The 16,372-nt window shown below is 36.9% G+C and overlaps 1 protein-coding gene across 1 annotated transcript; it reads right to left on the reverse strand.

The window, feature by feature from the left end:
* Nucleotides 1–561: 561 nt before the first annotated feature.
* On the reverse strand, nt 562–13,230 carry mtx1a (metaxin 1a). The gene is made up of 8 exons (XM_060870344.1): nt 13,119–13,230; nt 5,731–5,800; nt 5,090–5,169; nt 4,213–4,305; nt 3,479–3,661; nt 3,008–3,084; nt 1,692–1,849; nt 562–1,442 (listed from the first exon to the last, which is right to left on the reverse strand). Exons 1-8 carry the CDS (start codon nt 13,197–13,199, stop codon nt 1,228–1,230), a joined length of 957 nt encoding a protein of 318 aa, XP_060726327.1. The 5' UTR covers nt 13,200–13,230; the 3' UTR covers nt 562–1,227.
* Nucleotides 13,231–16,372: the final 3,142 nt, after the last annotated feature.

Genomic DNA, 16,372 nt, shown 5'->3' on the forward strand with positions numbered 1-16,372 from the left:
AGCTGCATTCAAAGATGCAGATTCAGCCATGTACAAACAGCAGCAGAGTTATACAACTAAGTAGATGTAACTCACTATAATTCATCTGCCAGTTCATCAATTGTTTGTCCTTGATTAAGTTTGTTAAACTTAAAAATGGATGATCCTTTTTTTGTAGACACCTACCCCATGAAGTCACCATAATTTACTGCTGAATGTGAATTAAAATGAAATGGAGGTAAGGACATGCATGAACAAAACTGTGATGGATTTTAGATAAACAAGACAGAAAGAGAACTGCTGGGGGAGGAAAGGTTTGAATACCAAACAATGACTTATAGACCCCAGACAAATTACTTCCTTTCAACACTACTACAAACTCTCATATTGCAAGCAAGTATACACATGCAAGTGTACATACGCGTGCGCGCACACACACACACACACACATACACATATACACACACACACACAGGTTCTGAAGATTGGGGTGAATGCATTTGGACTAATCATGTTAAATAAATTATACACCAGAAATTTAGATGCCACTTTTTAAATACAAAAGAACATTTTATAAAACACTTTGCAACAAGGCAAATAACACTTTATTAAAGCTCCTGTTTCAAATGTTACTTGCAGTGTTTTAAAAGCTTTTGGAACAAACCTAAAAATAAAACAAAAATAATAAATTAATCAGTTACCTAAGCACTTTGTTACTAACATTATTACTAGTGTGAAAATTGCAACGGTCAGCAGAAACGTGTGTCTCAGTGAACAAGGCAACAAGGCGAACAAACCTGTCATCCAGGTGCTAGGAACAGAGACTATTTATCGAGCTGTGATACTTTAATTGGTCCACCAATGGAGTTTGACCAAAACATATACTAATGAACCCAATATGTCAATTAAAATATACTGCATTTAGCACTGATCACAGAACATAGTAACTTTAATAATACATTTCACATTTAGTGCAGTGAAAAGCTAATGTTACTAATGTAGAATTTTAGAATAGGATGAACTGGAAAAAAAAAATGTCATGGATTGTCATATACAGTATGCAGGGAAAGAAAAGCAAAGCCCAAATCTTAGCCCAAATCTTAACCCAAATCCAAAGCCCTAGTCATATTTCTCTGATTAGAAAAAGACATGATAATCTTAACCTTCCTCATAGTAAGAATCTCCAGTGAAAATTTCTGTCTACCAGAAAAATAAAGTGTCATCTTATATTTCCCACTTCTCCCTCCATCATGCATCCTCTTCATCCTGAAGTTCAATGGAGGAGTTTCCTGTTGTCCTCTCCTCTTTAACATGCTCAATAGCAACAATGCCGGTGAGGAGAGCATAACCCAGCATGGCTGCTACAGCTACCAGGACGGACAGCACCTGCTTGTGTCTCTTGTAAGGCTCGTGGTCAAAGTCACTCCCTTCAGGCATCTTGGATGCCGGCTGACCAATTCCTTCTGTTGACAAATAAATAAAAGAACTAAAGAAATTAGTCGCTTTATCCTGAGCTGACTCGCGGTCATTTTGTAGCTGATCCTGATAACACTGGCCACAAGGCACCAAACCGTACAGCATACCACAATAACAGCATCTCACCTCAAGCTTAAACAACAAAGAGTTTATAAACATTGTATGTCATACAGAGGCAGGACACTTGGTTCGTGTGCAGCAAACAGTATTCTCTTTAATAGCGACTGGTAACTCACCTCTATTCTCATCAGGGAAGTACAGGGAGAGGATGTTAGAGCAGAATTTGGGCAGGTTGTCCAGAGCCTTCAGTTGCTGCTGTAGTCTGCTGCAGGGCAGAATGATCTTCAGTAGAGGTGCCAAGTGACCAAACACATAGGCATCAAGGGAGGAGGGCCTGGAGGGTAGATCTCAATGTGAGCACTTTATAGCCTGCTCTTCACAACTAGAAGGAATTTATATAGCTTAATGATTAAAGCAACTCTACAGTAGCCCTCAGTAAGCACTTTATTAGGAACACCTGTACACATACTTATTCACGCAATTATCTAATCAGACTATCATGTGGCAGCATTGCAACACTGATTTAAGTAGTTTTCATGCACATCAGTCTCGAAAGTTTACTTAGAATGGTGCGGTAAAGAAAAGTATTCAGTGAGACAGACAGACAGACAGACAGACAGAAACACCTCGTTGGTGAGAGGTAAGTCATAGTGGTTTGAGCTGACAGAAAGGCTACAATAGATCAGAAAACCTCTGTGTACAACTGTGGTGAACAGAAAAGCTTGAGAAGATGGTAGAGTGGTGTAATGATGAGGGGAATGTTTATACCAATCAACTGCTTGAATTGAATTTTGCTAAACATGTGAATCCCTTCATGGCAACAATTTACCACCTTCTAATGACCACTTTCCACTCGATAAAGTACGATGTCAAAGCAAAAGTCATCTCAATCTGGTTTCATAAACATGACAGTGTTATCCCAGTTACCAGAATCATAGTCCATATGTGCAGAACTATTTCTTAAATTTAGCGAATAAATTTGACACAAATCCACAACATAGATATATATGCAAAACTTTGCGTATAATCTGCAGAAGTCAGAGAAATGCAATTTAATCCAACAAGACTCCTGCATTGGCAAAAAGAAATAAATATTCAGAAAAAGTTCAGTTCAAAAGCCTGCATTGCATTTTCTGAATGTGACACAAATATTGTCTAATAACTTTTACGCATTTATATCTGCCTCTGATGTCTTTTACAACCTCTGAGCTTTTAGAGCTTCCATAACCCCTTCCTACTGATATCTTACAAGTTTTCTAGAACTCGTATATAATCTTCTTTAAATTAGGTCTGCAGTTACATTTGCGTCAGTTAATCCTTGGACGAAGCTGGTTATAAATCTGTACAGACTTATTATTTAACAGATTTACTAGCTTACAAATAAAGTAGTCATCACTTTAGGAACTAGTGCTGTGTGACAAAGAAGGAGGGAAGATTGTTAAATCCATTTTGAAAAGGCCTAATTTAAGCCTTTGTGTGTTGAGTAACTTACGAGTCCCCAAAGAAAAATCTGTTTGAGCCGAGGCGCTGAGAGAGGAGGTTCATGCACTCCAGAGCATCACTGTATAGCTTCAAAGAGAAAAATAAAGAAGGAGGTTTTTTCTTTTCAGGGAAAAAACACAATTACTGTGTCTGTGATATCATGATTAGATAAATCAAACTTGCAGGTGTCTAAAAACGTGTGTGTGCGTGTGTGTGTGTGTGTGTGTAGAAAGAGTCTGTGGTACGCAGAGCAGCAGTACGTCTCTCAACACCTCTGCCTGTAATATTCTGATGATCATCAAGATCCTGTTTGGTTGGATTATGTTATTATATTAGCCGTGGAAACAAACTTGGCCGCAGGGTCGATCCCCAGCTGCAAGTATGGACACCTGGGCTTTAGATTGCTACAATACACATTCCCACTCTCAAAGTCTCAGCCCCAAACTCTCCCTTTCCAACCCATAATTCCATGCCTGTGCACCTCTTCCTCAGCCTCCTCGCCGGCCTCCAGAGTGCTGTTTCCCAGCATGAGTCGCAGTCTCTCCAGCTGCTGGCACTGTATGCGGCCCGGCAGGAAAAAGTTCAGTGGAAAGGAGATGTTCTCTGCATACCAGCGACGTGTCACATCAGCGTAATTCTTAGGATCAACCCACAGAGCATAAATCTGCAGGCGTGTACACAATAGACAAAAGTGAACAGACAGAATAAAATGAAATATGTACAGAAATGTGTGAGTGGAGTATCATTCGTGTAAAATCGCGACATATTAATAGTATAGTAATACCCTTATCGACATGGTTATTAACACAAGGTTTCTATAAAATTCGCTTCATAACAGTTCTTCGGGTGATGGAAGAGTTAAAGCCCCACTGGCTCCAACTGCGGGGAAACTATCTGGAATTGTTATACAGCAGCTATTAAATACCAGAGATAATAACCCAGTAGTGTTTACCTACTAATGAATCGTAGGAAAAGCATAGCAGGAGAGAAAGCTTGTTAAGCCAAACTGCATATAATGAGAAGTAATTAAGAAGATATTTTTATGTAATACTGGCCCCCTTTCAACATTGAGGGAACATCGAGGGAACACCAGGCTCCTTTCTCACCCTTTCAGTCCACCTTTCTTATCATTTGTATCGTTTTGTTTTCACTAACAACACGACTGGTTCATGTATCTCTGCAGACTAGTTTCTGTACTCCTCATGTGAATCTTACCAGAGCAGGCATCAGCTTTTCTTCCAACAGTGAGATAAAAGCGAGTGTATCGGCCCCTTCTTTTGCTGACAGATCGTAGTCCGCGTTGTATTTCTGAAATAAACACCACAATTGTCTCGCACATTAGCAGGCATTCAGGAGGATATATCTTCTGTGTCATCATAATATAAACTAAAGCCAAGAGGTAAGACAGGCGATGTGAGAAATAACACAAAATATATAACAGCAACTTGGCAACAATTACAATTCATATAACGATGAATGACATCACATATTTTTGAACATTTGAAGTTACATTTAATGTTGTGCAATGTCCATAAGACACATTACTTCCTTGCAGTATCACATCTACAATCATTCCCACAGTAGCTTATCTTTTTCCCTTTTACTTTTTAAGTTGAAACCAAAAATGTAGCTCAAAAGCTGCACTTAAAACAAAATGCACTCAAAAGAGCAAAAAAGACATCTTCATCCTACATCTTAAACCTTCACAATATCAAGTTATTTGTTATAACTTGTTAATTATTATCCTTAGATCATTGTGGACTGTCCATCATACAATATAATCATTTATTTAATCTAAATATGTTGCTTGATATTCAGCCAGATCTACTGTTAGAGCTGTGCTGCTATAAAACAAATGCACCTACTGACCAATCAGATGTATGTGCGTAATATGTGTGTAGTAGTCATAGTATGTGCCAAATGTCAGGAAGTAAAGCAAATATTGTGCTATAATGGATTCAATAGGAATAGAGGAGACTTTTTACTGATATTGTTACTGTCCACAATCCACAATGTACAGCTTTTCTTTAAAAGTTAGCTAAGCAAAAATTGGCCAAGAGCTGTGGCTTATGGGTCAAGAACAGTGGGTTACCTGTTTCCTGAGCTGGATGATAATCTTGCCGGGTTGAGAGAAGCTCCCGTCCTCTTTGGTCTTCAGGGCAGGGAGTGAACCTGGGAGCATAGAGTCACAGCACACACATCAGTCTGTGAATACACCTGCTACAATATTCTCCTCACATTATATTATGGCTACTGTGTATAAAATATGTTTTGTGAGTGAGTGATTTTGATTTTGAGTGAGTGAGTGAGTGAGTGATTTTAACGATGTGGTCATGTTACGCAAAAAAAGCAGTTACACAACAAAGTTAAGAGAAGTTGAACTCTCTTGTTCATGGTGATGGTTGAACCATATGCAAATATGGAATGACCTGGTGCCAAGACCACCAACAGGATTAAAGACAGTTGATATCACTAATGCTACTCATACTTATCCTGGCAGAAGAGTAATGCTGAGGAAGAACATAAAGCCTGTGTTGTTCAGTATACAGTGAGCATATACAGTACTGTAGGATAAAATTTCTCATTCCTTTTGCTGCTATTTGTTTATTTCACCATGGTCAACCTCTGTTCCAGTACGGATCAGTCTTCAAAAATTAGTGGTTTAGTCACTTTCTGCAATGTGTGGTAACCTGTTCAGGCTGAAAGCAAAGGTTTACATTAATAATGTATTACCTGTAGGACTCCTCCAGGGGTTGGAGATCTTGTGAACTTTCAGTGGGGTTCCAGCAAATCGAGCATATGCCTGGAAGTAGAAAACATCAGTTTAAAAGCCAACAATGTTATGAGTAAGACTTGTGCTATAATCCAGGCTGGAGCTGCACAAAATTGCAGAGGTACAGTAAGCATTTCCCTTATTTAACACACTCAATTCGACTAGTAAGAACTTTTTAGCAGAAAATGTTGTATTTTGCTATGTTTACACATATGACACACAGACAAGTGAACGGAGATCAATCATTTTCAGTGAGAGCTTTCAACGTGGTCTCCAGTGATGCAAAAAAATGTTATGAAAATATGGAGCAACCTGCTGCAGCAACTACCAGTGGAAGTGACTGGAAGACAAGAGAGCATGTGACCTGTGTAAAAAAAGCACACTTCTTCTCCTTCAGCTCATATGAAAGGATGCATATACAGTATACACTGATGAGTTTTATATGCGAATGCCAAATCTCCCTAAAGAATGTTTCATTTTAGTTACAAGACCTCCTTTTTATTGTAAAATGCTAGTTACACCACCCAAGGTTCTGGATTGTTTGTTGATGAGAAGGTTGGTGGTTTAAGCCCCAGTACGACCAAGCTACCACTGTTGGGCCCTCTGACCTCAGATTCCTAAGCGGGGATGTGTGAAGAAATGTATTTCACTGTGCTCTAATGTAAATGTGACAAATAAAGGCTTCTTTCTCTGTGACATTATGTTACTACCATGGCAACAACTAGTTAGAACGACAAATGATGCGATCATAAAAATCGATAGCTTAAGAAAAAGGAAACCACTAAGGGATATGACGCACCAGGCCCTTTATACTTTTACAGCATTTTGGCAAATGCCCTTATTCAGAGTGACTTACATTTATCTCATTTATGCAGCTGAGCATAAATGAAGGTTAGAGGCCTTGCTTGGGGGCCCATGGGTGGCAGCTTGGTGGTCCTGTGATTCAAACTCATGACCTTCCGATCAGTAGTCCAACACTTCCCCAGTTTTATTCCCCATTCATCTGGTAACATCATTATGTTTTTGCATGCATCTCGCAGAATAACGTTTTAAGCGTTTTAAGTTTACAAACGGTAAAGCTAAAAGTGTAATTAGAGCAATAGGCAGGCATCTGTTCAGTGATTATTTTGGCAAAGCCTTCCTTGACCGAGCTTGTAAAAGATCTACATTAATTGCACATTTAATCAAATTATAACCAGGCCAGACTGGAAAAGCACCAAAGGACCTGTGGACACAAAAAGCATTAACACTCTCTACACATCCTACCAGACATCTGTGGAAGAGAAAAACACAACCAAGTCTTCCTCAGGAGTTGGATATAGCAAAGTATAAAGCATCAAAAGCTAATCATAAACTGTCAATAATAACAACAGCCTTCTAGTACAAGCCAGACACAAACAGAGATGAATAACCATTTCAAAACCTTTTTCTACAGGCAATCTTTTTTTTTTTTTTAGTGTAGAACATTTAGGACAGGATGTGAAGCAATACAACAGTTCAACAGTTCAGCATATAAACCTGCAGGTACTGAGTCTAATTTTCAGTTATGTTATCAGAACGATGTTAAAGGAGCATTTACTGAGGAGAAAGACAGACCTGCGGTGTCTTAGACAAACAGGAATCACAGCATTAGTATAAGGTAACAATTCAAGTCATTTTTAAGGATATTCCTCATAACATAGTAGCATGAGGTTGTGATTTATTGCAACGATGATTTTGGGCTAAACAGACTTGGTAGTGGAAGACAGGAAGCCAAGCTCTGCTTATTTTATCTTGAGAACGGAAACACACTTGCAGCTCTTCTGACTGAAAAGAAAACAGCCACTTAACCCATCAGTGCATGTGGAGCATACTTGAACTTGCCGTTTAATTCCTGTCGAAGACGTTATAGCCACAGAGCCGTGTTATTAACTACTAAAAGCCAAACATTTTTATGTCAAAAGCATCCAGCAAAGAAAGCTTCCAGTTATTTATATCCCAGCATTTTTAATATTAGATTGAGTATAAACATTATTGGCAGAGGAATCAAGACAGAAAGAAGAATATTATTCTTTATAGCTTCAGAATAGTTTGGGTGCCATATACATTAGATGAGAACCATGAAATCTACTTGTATCGACGTTTGAAATTTTTGCTGCAAGACTGTTTTTTTTACGTGGACAGAGACACGTAGACTTTCTAGCATAAAGGACGGGTGAAAGTGCGAGAACGAGAGAGAAAGAGAGTGAAAGAGAAAAAGAGTGAGAGGAGAAGAGGACGTCATGGAAAACACTGCTAAATTTCTTCCACAATGTCTGCAGGTCTTGAGACGACGACCCCCCCCCCCCTTTTTTTAAGCCGCTTCAGGAATTACAAAGAGAATGGACTGAGGAAAAAACAGCATGCCAGAAGACACACACACAAAAAAAGTTAAGTAGTGGTGAAATTACATATCTAGTACAACCACAAACAGAACAGAAAAATCACTGGTTTTTATTTCATTTCAAGTGGTAATAAAATTTTACTGCACGATCATTGTGACAGCAAAACCTCCCCAGAGTCTAGAGCACTAAAAGGCTTATGAATAGTTTATATAATACCAAAAAATCTAACAAAGCAACAAAAATCTTTAAAAGAACAAACACTGTCTTTTGAAAGGTTGAGAATTATTTTCAGTTTTCTACTTTTAACGACAGAACACACAATGAACACAATGAACCTCACAGAAATATTTGTACATTTCTGAATAGAAACACCAATGAAAATCCAATGAAAAAGATAAGAATAGATTTAAATGGTTAGTGTGTAAACACTGTCAGAAAGTCCAGGTGTTTTTGGGCTAGTCGAGGCTGATTGTATACATATTCTACAATAAAAGTCCTGGAACTTTCCATCTTTTTTTTTTGCAGTTTTATAATTCAGAAATTAGAAGTCAAAAGAAACCAAAGTGTCTTTACTGTCACTGTGCGGTTCAGCGTTACTGCCAAAATGAGCAGGGCAGTGGAAACAGAAACAGATCCGACGTGATGTAGCCACCGTTACCCACAAAGACTGACATCATGCTTTTCAGATTATTGGAGAATTCCTGTATATTTTTAAACTGTGTCGTAAAACCAGAGACGTGAATGCCCATGTGCTGTCCAACAGAAACACGAACAGGAAAGTCGCTGCAGGCCAAACTGCTTCTGCTGACAGTTTAGTTTACAACACAGCACCAGTTCATATAAAAATGCCATAAGCACCATTCCAAATAGACTTTCTGCTATAAACCATGCTCAGCTGCAATTTCACCACAGTATAAATTGAGAGATTTAGCTGTGAAAATAAATCATGCATAATGAATGAATCTATGGTTTCACACTGGGTGTAACGTGTAATCTCTTCAAATATGATCATGAGGTGGCAATAAAATATTGAAACTGAAACTGGATGGCAATGTAACCAAAATGAACGCGATCAAAACAAGCTGTACGGCTAAGATTGTTTTCAAAATGGCAGGCAGCTGACTAAAGACTAGTACAGTATTAATAAAACCTTCTGGCCTAGATTAAGAGATTAATTGAACTCAAGTCCTCCAATCCTCACTGAAATCAGCTGAAGGTGATCCTTTACACAGATCCCACATCACTACGTTCAGCGCACGTGAACGTTTGGTCTTCGGCTGCCTCCGGCGTACTGTTAGTTTATTCGTTACAAGAACAAGCCAGAAATCATGTGGAAAACTGAATGGAACTGGGCTATAATTTTCCAGACAGTCTGTGTGAGAGTACACCGATGTGTCACGAATCAGCCTGTAGTTATAGACCCTACTACACAAAGGAAAAACTGCCACAGGCATTTTCCCAACCACCAAGTAGAGGAAAGTTCTTCTGAAGGCACCTCCTGCAAGTACGCCACATCATTTGAAAGCTTAAAAAAAGGTGGGGGATCCTGAAACTACGGAAATTAATTCCATGTGGCTCCTACAGCGTTACTGAGATATGGACAGGGATTTCCTGGTGAGGCTGAGACAGAGTGGAAAAGTTTATATATAAAGAGAAAAAAAAAACCCACAGAAGAAACTCTTTCCATGAAGAGAAGAAGCTCCAGAGCCACAGACATGATCTCATGTGATTCATGGTTTTATTTATGAAATTAGTTTCATTAAAACAAAGAAATGCAAATATCAGCCAACTGCTATGCTGTTCTTGATAGCTGTATTAATCATATGTAATTATCACTTAATTATCTATTTCCCTCAAAAGCAAACTTTTCTAAACGCTTTCACACTGTGAGCTCAACAGCACTGTACGAAGATCAGATTTCTTAGGAATCAAAAGCATCCAGGAAATTAATATTTCTATAATTGATGCTACGCAAAACACTAAAAAAAATGGTCACAGTGAATATTACAGCTCAAAGCATTCAATGCAGGAATATCAAACTATAAACCCCAAAAATGAGCAATCTTGGAAGCTTGAGCCAATGGAGAAATAAAGCTAGCGCCATGTCCTTCTGGCAGATTGAGCATGTGGAAGGGTGGAGTATGTACATTTAAAGTGTAAGGTACAAACCTGTCGATTCAAGATACAGGATTCGATAATCATGGAATATTTGAATTAGGAAATATTTGAACTGAAATGACTCCTTTATAACTTTATCCTTTAAAAATGTACTACACTATAACAAGTAAATAAAGAAATGTATACTCATTTATATAAAGTCTCTGACCAGGGAAAATGATTGTTTTAAATATAATAAGGTAAGGTAAGGTAAGGTAAACTTTTATTGTCCCCAGTAGGGAAATTTGTCTTGGGCCATCACCCCTGCTGCAATCATACAGAACATACATTAGACAGATACAATTCACAGGATACAGAATACATAAAATAGCAACTATGTCCTTCCCCTATTTAACTTCACCGACACTGGGATAAAAGAGTTTTTAAATCTATTTAATCTGCAGCGAGGAACCCTGAACCTCCTGCCAGAAGGCAACAACTCATACTCCATATTCAAAACATGGGAAAAATCACAGACAATCCTCTCAGCGTGTCTTACAGTGGCATGTTCGTACATAGTTTGCAATGGTGTCAATTCTTTCACTCCTATAATTTTCCAAGCAGTATATATCATTCGTGTCATCTTTGATCTCGACTGCACAGATAGATTCCCAAACCATACTGTGATAATAAGCTCTGTAGCAGCGCATGAGAAATAGAGCTTCAAAGTTGGTAAAAAATTCAGTGCATCTTTCTAATGCAGTGAAGCTCACAAAGCTGGAGTTGGTTTCATTTTTTTTATGTTGTCCTTTGGCTGCTCTCTGTTCGGCATCACCACAGCAGAGCATTCCGTCCACATATTTTGATTTGGCACAGGTTTTTTTACGCCGGATGCCCGTCCTGACACAACCCTCCTATTTTATCTGTTCTTGGGACTAGCACTGAGACTTAACCCCTCAGTGGCTGGGTTTGGGGCAGTGACAGCACAAGGTCCTGCACTGGACCACCAGGGAACTTTCTCTTTTATGGTAATTATGTGGTCTGAACGTGTAAATGATTCCTGTTTGTAGCAAACTCTCCATGAAAGACATGATTACATGACCAGTGTGCGCTCTGTTTATTTTAAAGCTAAAGGACACACAGATTAGGACCTCTGGTGTGCAAAAAGCGCAAATGCAGTACATGCATAATTAATTGAATTTTTATGATGCACATCATCCTGTTTTTGCATCGTTATGCAGCACGAAACAATGCTAACACTACCTAGATAACTGAACCTTCTAATAAAAATGTAATAAAATTTGCAGAATGCAGATTAGTCAGAATACAGTTTCTTACCAACAACAATCTAGCTAGCTGGTTAAGTGTTCAAAGAACATTGTACTTTCTTCAGAAATGCATCACACCAGGACTGACCATTAACCAACCATAATGCAAACTGCACGGTTTAAATTTTAAGAGTAAATAAGAAACAAAAAAGTATACTGCTGTAGTTAGATCAAGTCTCAGAATATTCATGAAGCAGTACTTTGTATCAGGCAGCGATTTAACATGTAGAAACTGTGTTCAACTAGAGAAGAAGAAGTGAAACAGTGAAATAAGAAGAACTTCCCTGTACTGTATGTAGGTGCCAGTGCAAGAGTCTGTTTACTGGTTGATACAGATGTTTGCTATTTGCCATTTCTCCCTCATTTGTACTATCCTAGTCATAATCTAATGTGCTGTATTGTGCATTGCTGCTTCTCGAATCCCTCTCTTGTATTTTCCTGATTTCAAGCACAGCCATAAAAAAAGTCATTTTCTTAACTCCTAGATTAATGCAACAGTTAAACATTTATTTTAAGCAGTGTTTAAACCCAAACCAGCTGTTAGACGAGTCATAAAAACACTGCCCATGCATCCTGCTGTGGAAGTTTCCAAGTTCCTACATGAATGAAACTGGAAAAATCTGAAAGCATGAAATTTGTTTTTCTTAGCTGTAGTTGTTGTAAAAGAGGTCAAACTTTTTAACGCTTTCAAATGTGAGCTTGAGTAAGATCCAGTTATCCATAATGAGAGTGTACAGGTATGTTGTAGCCTAGTGGTGAAGGTGTCGGGCTACCAATCAGAAGGTTGTGAGCTCGATCCCAGGTTCGGTCCCAGGAACACAGTTTCCACATGCTAAATCGCTGCCTGACACAAAGTACTGATGCATAAATATACAGAGACTCGATCTTTCTACAGCGGTATACTTTTTTTGGAGATAATGTAAGTCGCTCTGGATAAGCGTGTCTGTTAAATGCTGGATGTATTCCTACTTAATGCCCAATGTGCTTTCGACAGACTCCAGAGCCAATGCAAATCTAACCAGAGAAATACAAAAACACAAAGCTGGATCTGTTTACACATTATTATGAGTGAAACTGTGCGGCTTAATGAATTCCAATGAAAGATTTATCGATTTATTATTATAACTATACAATTCCCAAATCTTAAATAATTGTTTGTTCTGCAAATAAAAGTGCAGTTTGTATATGATGGGCCAGAAGTTTCTATATGTTTCTCCTCAGCATCAGAATAGCAGTTTGTTCAGTACTAAAAACTGACTGTATAAAGAAGCTCAAAGCTGCTGGAAAATAGCAGAGCTTGTTTGGGTTCATTTACATTCATATTTAACACCCGAAGCCTAGTATCTGAGCATGACGTGTGTTTTCCTAACAGAAATAATTCTGTGTAAGACTGCAGCGTTATTAAAATCCTCCTGTATATAAATGCAACCCTGATGCTGAGAAATGTAACATCCAGTCAGTGCTAACAGGCAACAACAAGCTGGACCTCAAGGGGAATAAACGCACGCTGATTGAGTTAAATCCGGTTATAGTAGAGAATAAACCAATATCACGGCTTACCAACACAATTAGACTGTCAGTATCAACAGAAGGTAAACCCCAACTCCCTTTCCAGCAAAACAACTCTAAGGGAGCCGCCATCTTGTTTAACTTAAATGAACTTTGACTCGGAAATAATCTTTCACCGCGGTGCATATTAAATTGTTGTATAATTAATAAAACAATATAGAAAATATAAATATATATATAAATAAAATTAAATATTTACTACGTGGTTTAGTCTATTATTTAATTGAATTTTAATTGTATTTGTTTAGGGAAAATAAACGGATGTATTTTTTTTTTGTTTTATGTTTTATTAGTTTTTTGCATTTCAATTACTTTTACTTGATTGATGGCATGTAATTGACCAAGATGTGTTACTGATAATAAATGAACAAATGAACGAATGAATGAATAAATAAATAAATAAATAAATAAACGAGTAAATGAACACATGAATGAATTAATTAATTAATTAACGAATGAATGAATAAAATAATAAACGAATAAATGAATGAATAAATGAATAAATTAACAAATAAATGAACGAATGAATAAATGACTGACTGACTGAATGAATGAATGAATGAATGAATAAATGAACACATGAATGAAAGAATGAATGAATGAATGAACTAATAACCGAATACATAACTGAATGAATGAATGAATTAATAAATAAATGAATGAATAAAATAATAAATGAATAAATGAATGAATAAATTAAATAATTTAACAAATGAGTGAATGAACGAACGAACAAAAGAACCAATGGATGGATGAATGAATGAATGATTGAATGAACGAATGAATGAGTGGTGGTCTACCTGACCAGGACTGTCTACCTGACCAGGACAGGATTGTTGAATATGAATGTAGAAAAGAATTACTTAATGAAGAGATGTTACTGAACATGAATGGATGAATAAATGGAGCTCTACATGTAGTTCTAATGAAAAGTCTCATCTGCATTCAGAGAAAACAGAAAAGATTCATAAATCAAATCATACAAATTTTAATTATAAACAGAATCATAGACTGTTGTGGCATTTAATATGCAACAATAAAAACAAATTTATAAATAACACATTTGCCCAACAGCCTCAGTTCACATGCAATTCATTTTTGTTGGACAAAACTAGAATTCTCTAGCCATGATGCTAGTAGATAATGTTTTATATCATGACCTAGTATTAGTATACCAAAATCTGAAAACAATTTAGGCATATGATGGTGTCATACATGAGGATGTTGTTTTATAGATGCAGAGGGACATTAAGCTAGACATTAATATGAATCTGTGTCGCAACAGTTGAACATCGCCGCTGGCAAGATGTGGGCCAGAACATTCACAAGACATGACATCACATGCTGTGCTCAGAGATAAAGGGAAGTTCTGCTTATTCGTTTTAGAGGCCAGAAAGGTCTACATGTTTCTGGATTTCTTTTTGCAAAACTCATATGATCTTGGTCATTTTGACTGTTAAATTTACTTATGTCTTGACAAATAAAACACATTCACAACCACTTTGTATTCTCGTTTTTTTAATTAAGGCCAAAAAAACAAAATGTCAAAAGTAAAATCACAGCTCAAAGCTAGCCAAAATGTAACTCTACTCTAGAGACGATGTACTTTACTGGCCTTTCGATAAAGGCAAATCTGCTGCCTTCTTGTTGGGACCTGGCTGATAGACTTGGCCAGCGTCCAGAATAGCACTTGATTTCCTGCCCAGAACCAAATAATTATTGTGGGTTCAAACAACAATGAACCGTTATCAAAGTTATTGTATTTATTATTGAGTTCTTATAGTTGTTAGCTTGATTTACTCATATGTAATGGGTTTAAAATACAAGCAAACAAACCAAAAAAAACAGAACTCTATGGGTCTAATATTGTAATATTGAGCCTAATTATAGTCAATTTAATAAAATAATAATAAAATAATAAGCACAATTATTTTAGAATAATTAGAAATAAAATTATATGTGTATGTCAATGGATAAAAATACTTCCTGTGGATGTGGAAATGTTTTTGCAGGTTACAGCTAATCACAACACTTTTAGAATTAAATCACACGTAGGGCTGTAAATGAGCACATCTATAGATTTTTACTCAAGTTACTCAGTCAAGTTATAAATGGCTTTAGAATTGCTCACTGAGTAAAATAAGGTTCGCTGTAGTATAGAAAGCAAGAAATATTTCAGTACATGAAGCATTAAGAACTGGCCCTGAGCATTGAACACGTTTCAGTTACAGTGCTGACATTACTGACATTTAGCAAAAAGAGTAAATGTACAAAGTAAAATTAGGTTCATGCCAAGATAGATGGTAAAGTTATGCTACAAAAAAAAGCAGTCATACAGAATGTACAGGACCCTTCAAAAGTTAGATTTAACCAATGATTTTTACCACTAAAGACTTACAGTAGGTTCAGGATTTTGCAGGACGCTCATGTCTCCAGTTACAAACATCAGGGTAGCGTACTGGGTCTCACTGGAGGACTGTGGAGAATAATTAGACACATTTAAATAAATATTTTTGAAAGTAAAACAAAAATGAGCAGATCCAGGGGAGTAATTCTGTATTTTCCACCGATTTGTCCCCAAAAGTACATTAATTGACAAGCCATGGGCTAACCCTAGATCTTGTTATTTATTAGCTCTCAAAAACAGTCACATAATACAATTTATACAAAATATTGTGTTGACCTAATGACTAGGAGTAAAGTCTCAGATCTATCATAATTAGATTTTATTAACTTTCACAACATTTCAGTAAATATACAGAATGTGTAACTGTTACTTCGCTGGCTCTGTAAAAAGATATTATTATAGCTGTGCTTTACTTGTTGATGGCTCTGTGATACATTATTGTCCCACCGATGCATCAAAATAGCTAAAAAAAACAATTTTTCCAAATACCATAAATCTACATTTTTACATTATACATATTTAGTAGGCTTACAATTTACAGACTACCGGTAATATCTTAATCCACATGATATAATCTTTTTATTTGTTTGTTTGTTTGTTTGTTTGTTTGTTTACATTGCATATTCACTACATATCTCTACTGTGGTATACTGGTAGACTAAACACTGATGCTCATTAACTGCAATAAAATCATTAAATAGATGGTTTATAGATTATAGAGATCATTTAATCAGAGCTAACACACAGAGTGTTCCTCAGTTAGCAGTATTTAAACACTGTACTTCTAAATAAAATTATAATGTTGTAAATAATAGTAACTTGGCATCAGAATTGTTAT

The sequence above is a fragment of the Tachysurus vachellii genome, chromosome 5 (genome assembly GCF_030014155.1).
Source record: "Tachysurus vachellii isolate PV-2020 chromosome 5, HZAU_Pvac_v1, whole genome shotgun sequence".
Classification (NCBI taxonomy): Eukaryota; Metazoa; Chordata; class Actinopteri; order Siluriformes; family Bagridae; genus Tachysurus; species Tachysurus vachellii.

Coding starts and splice junctions, on each gene's coding strand:
- mtx1a (XM_060870344.1), bottom strand. CDS start 13,199: ATGGCGGCTCCCTTAGAGTTGTTTTGCTGGAAAGGGAGTTGGGGTTTA. Junction 5,801..13,118: donor CTGACAGTCTAATTGTGTTG/GTAAGCCGTGAT, acceptor TTCTACTTCCAG/GCATATGCTCGATTTGCTGG. Junction 3,085..3,478: donor GCGAGGAGGCTGAGGAAGAG/GTGCACAGGCAT, acceptor TTCTCTTTGAAG/CTATACAGTGATGCTCTGGA.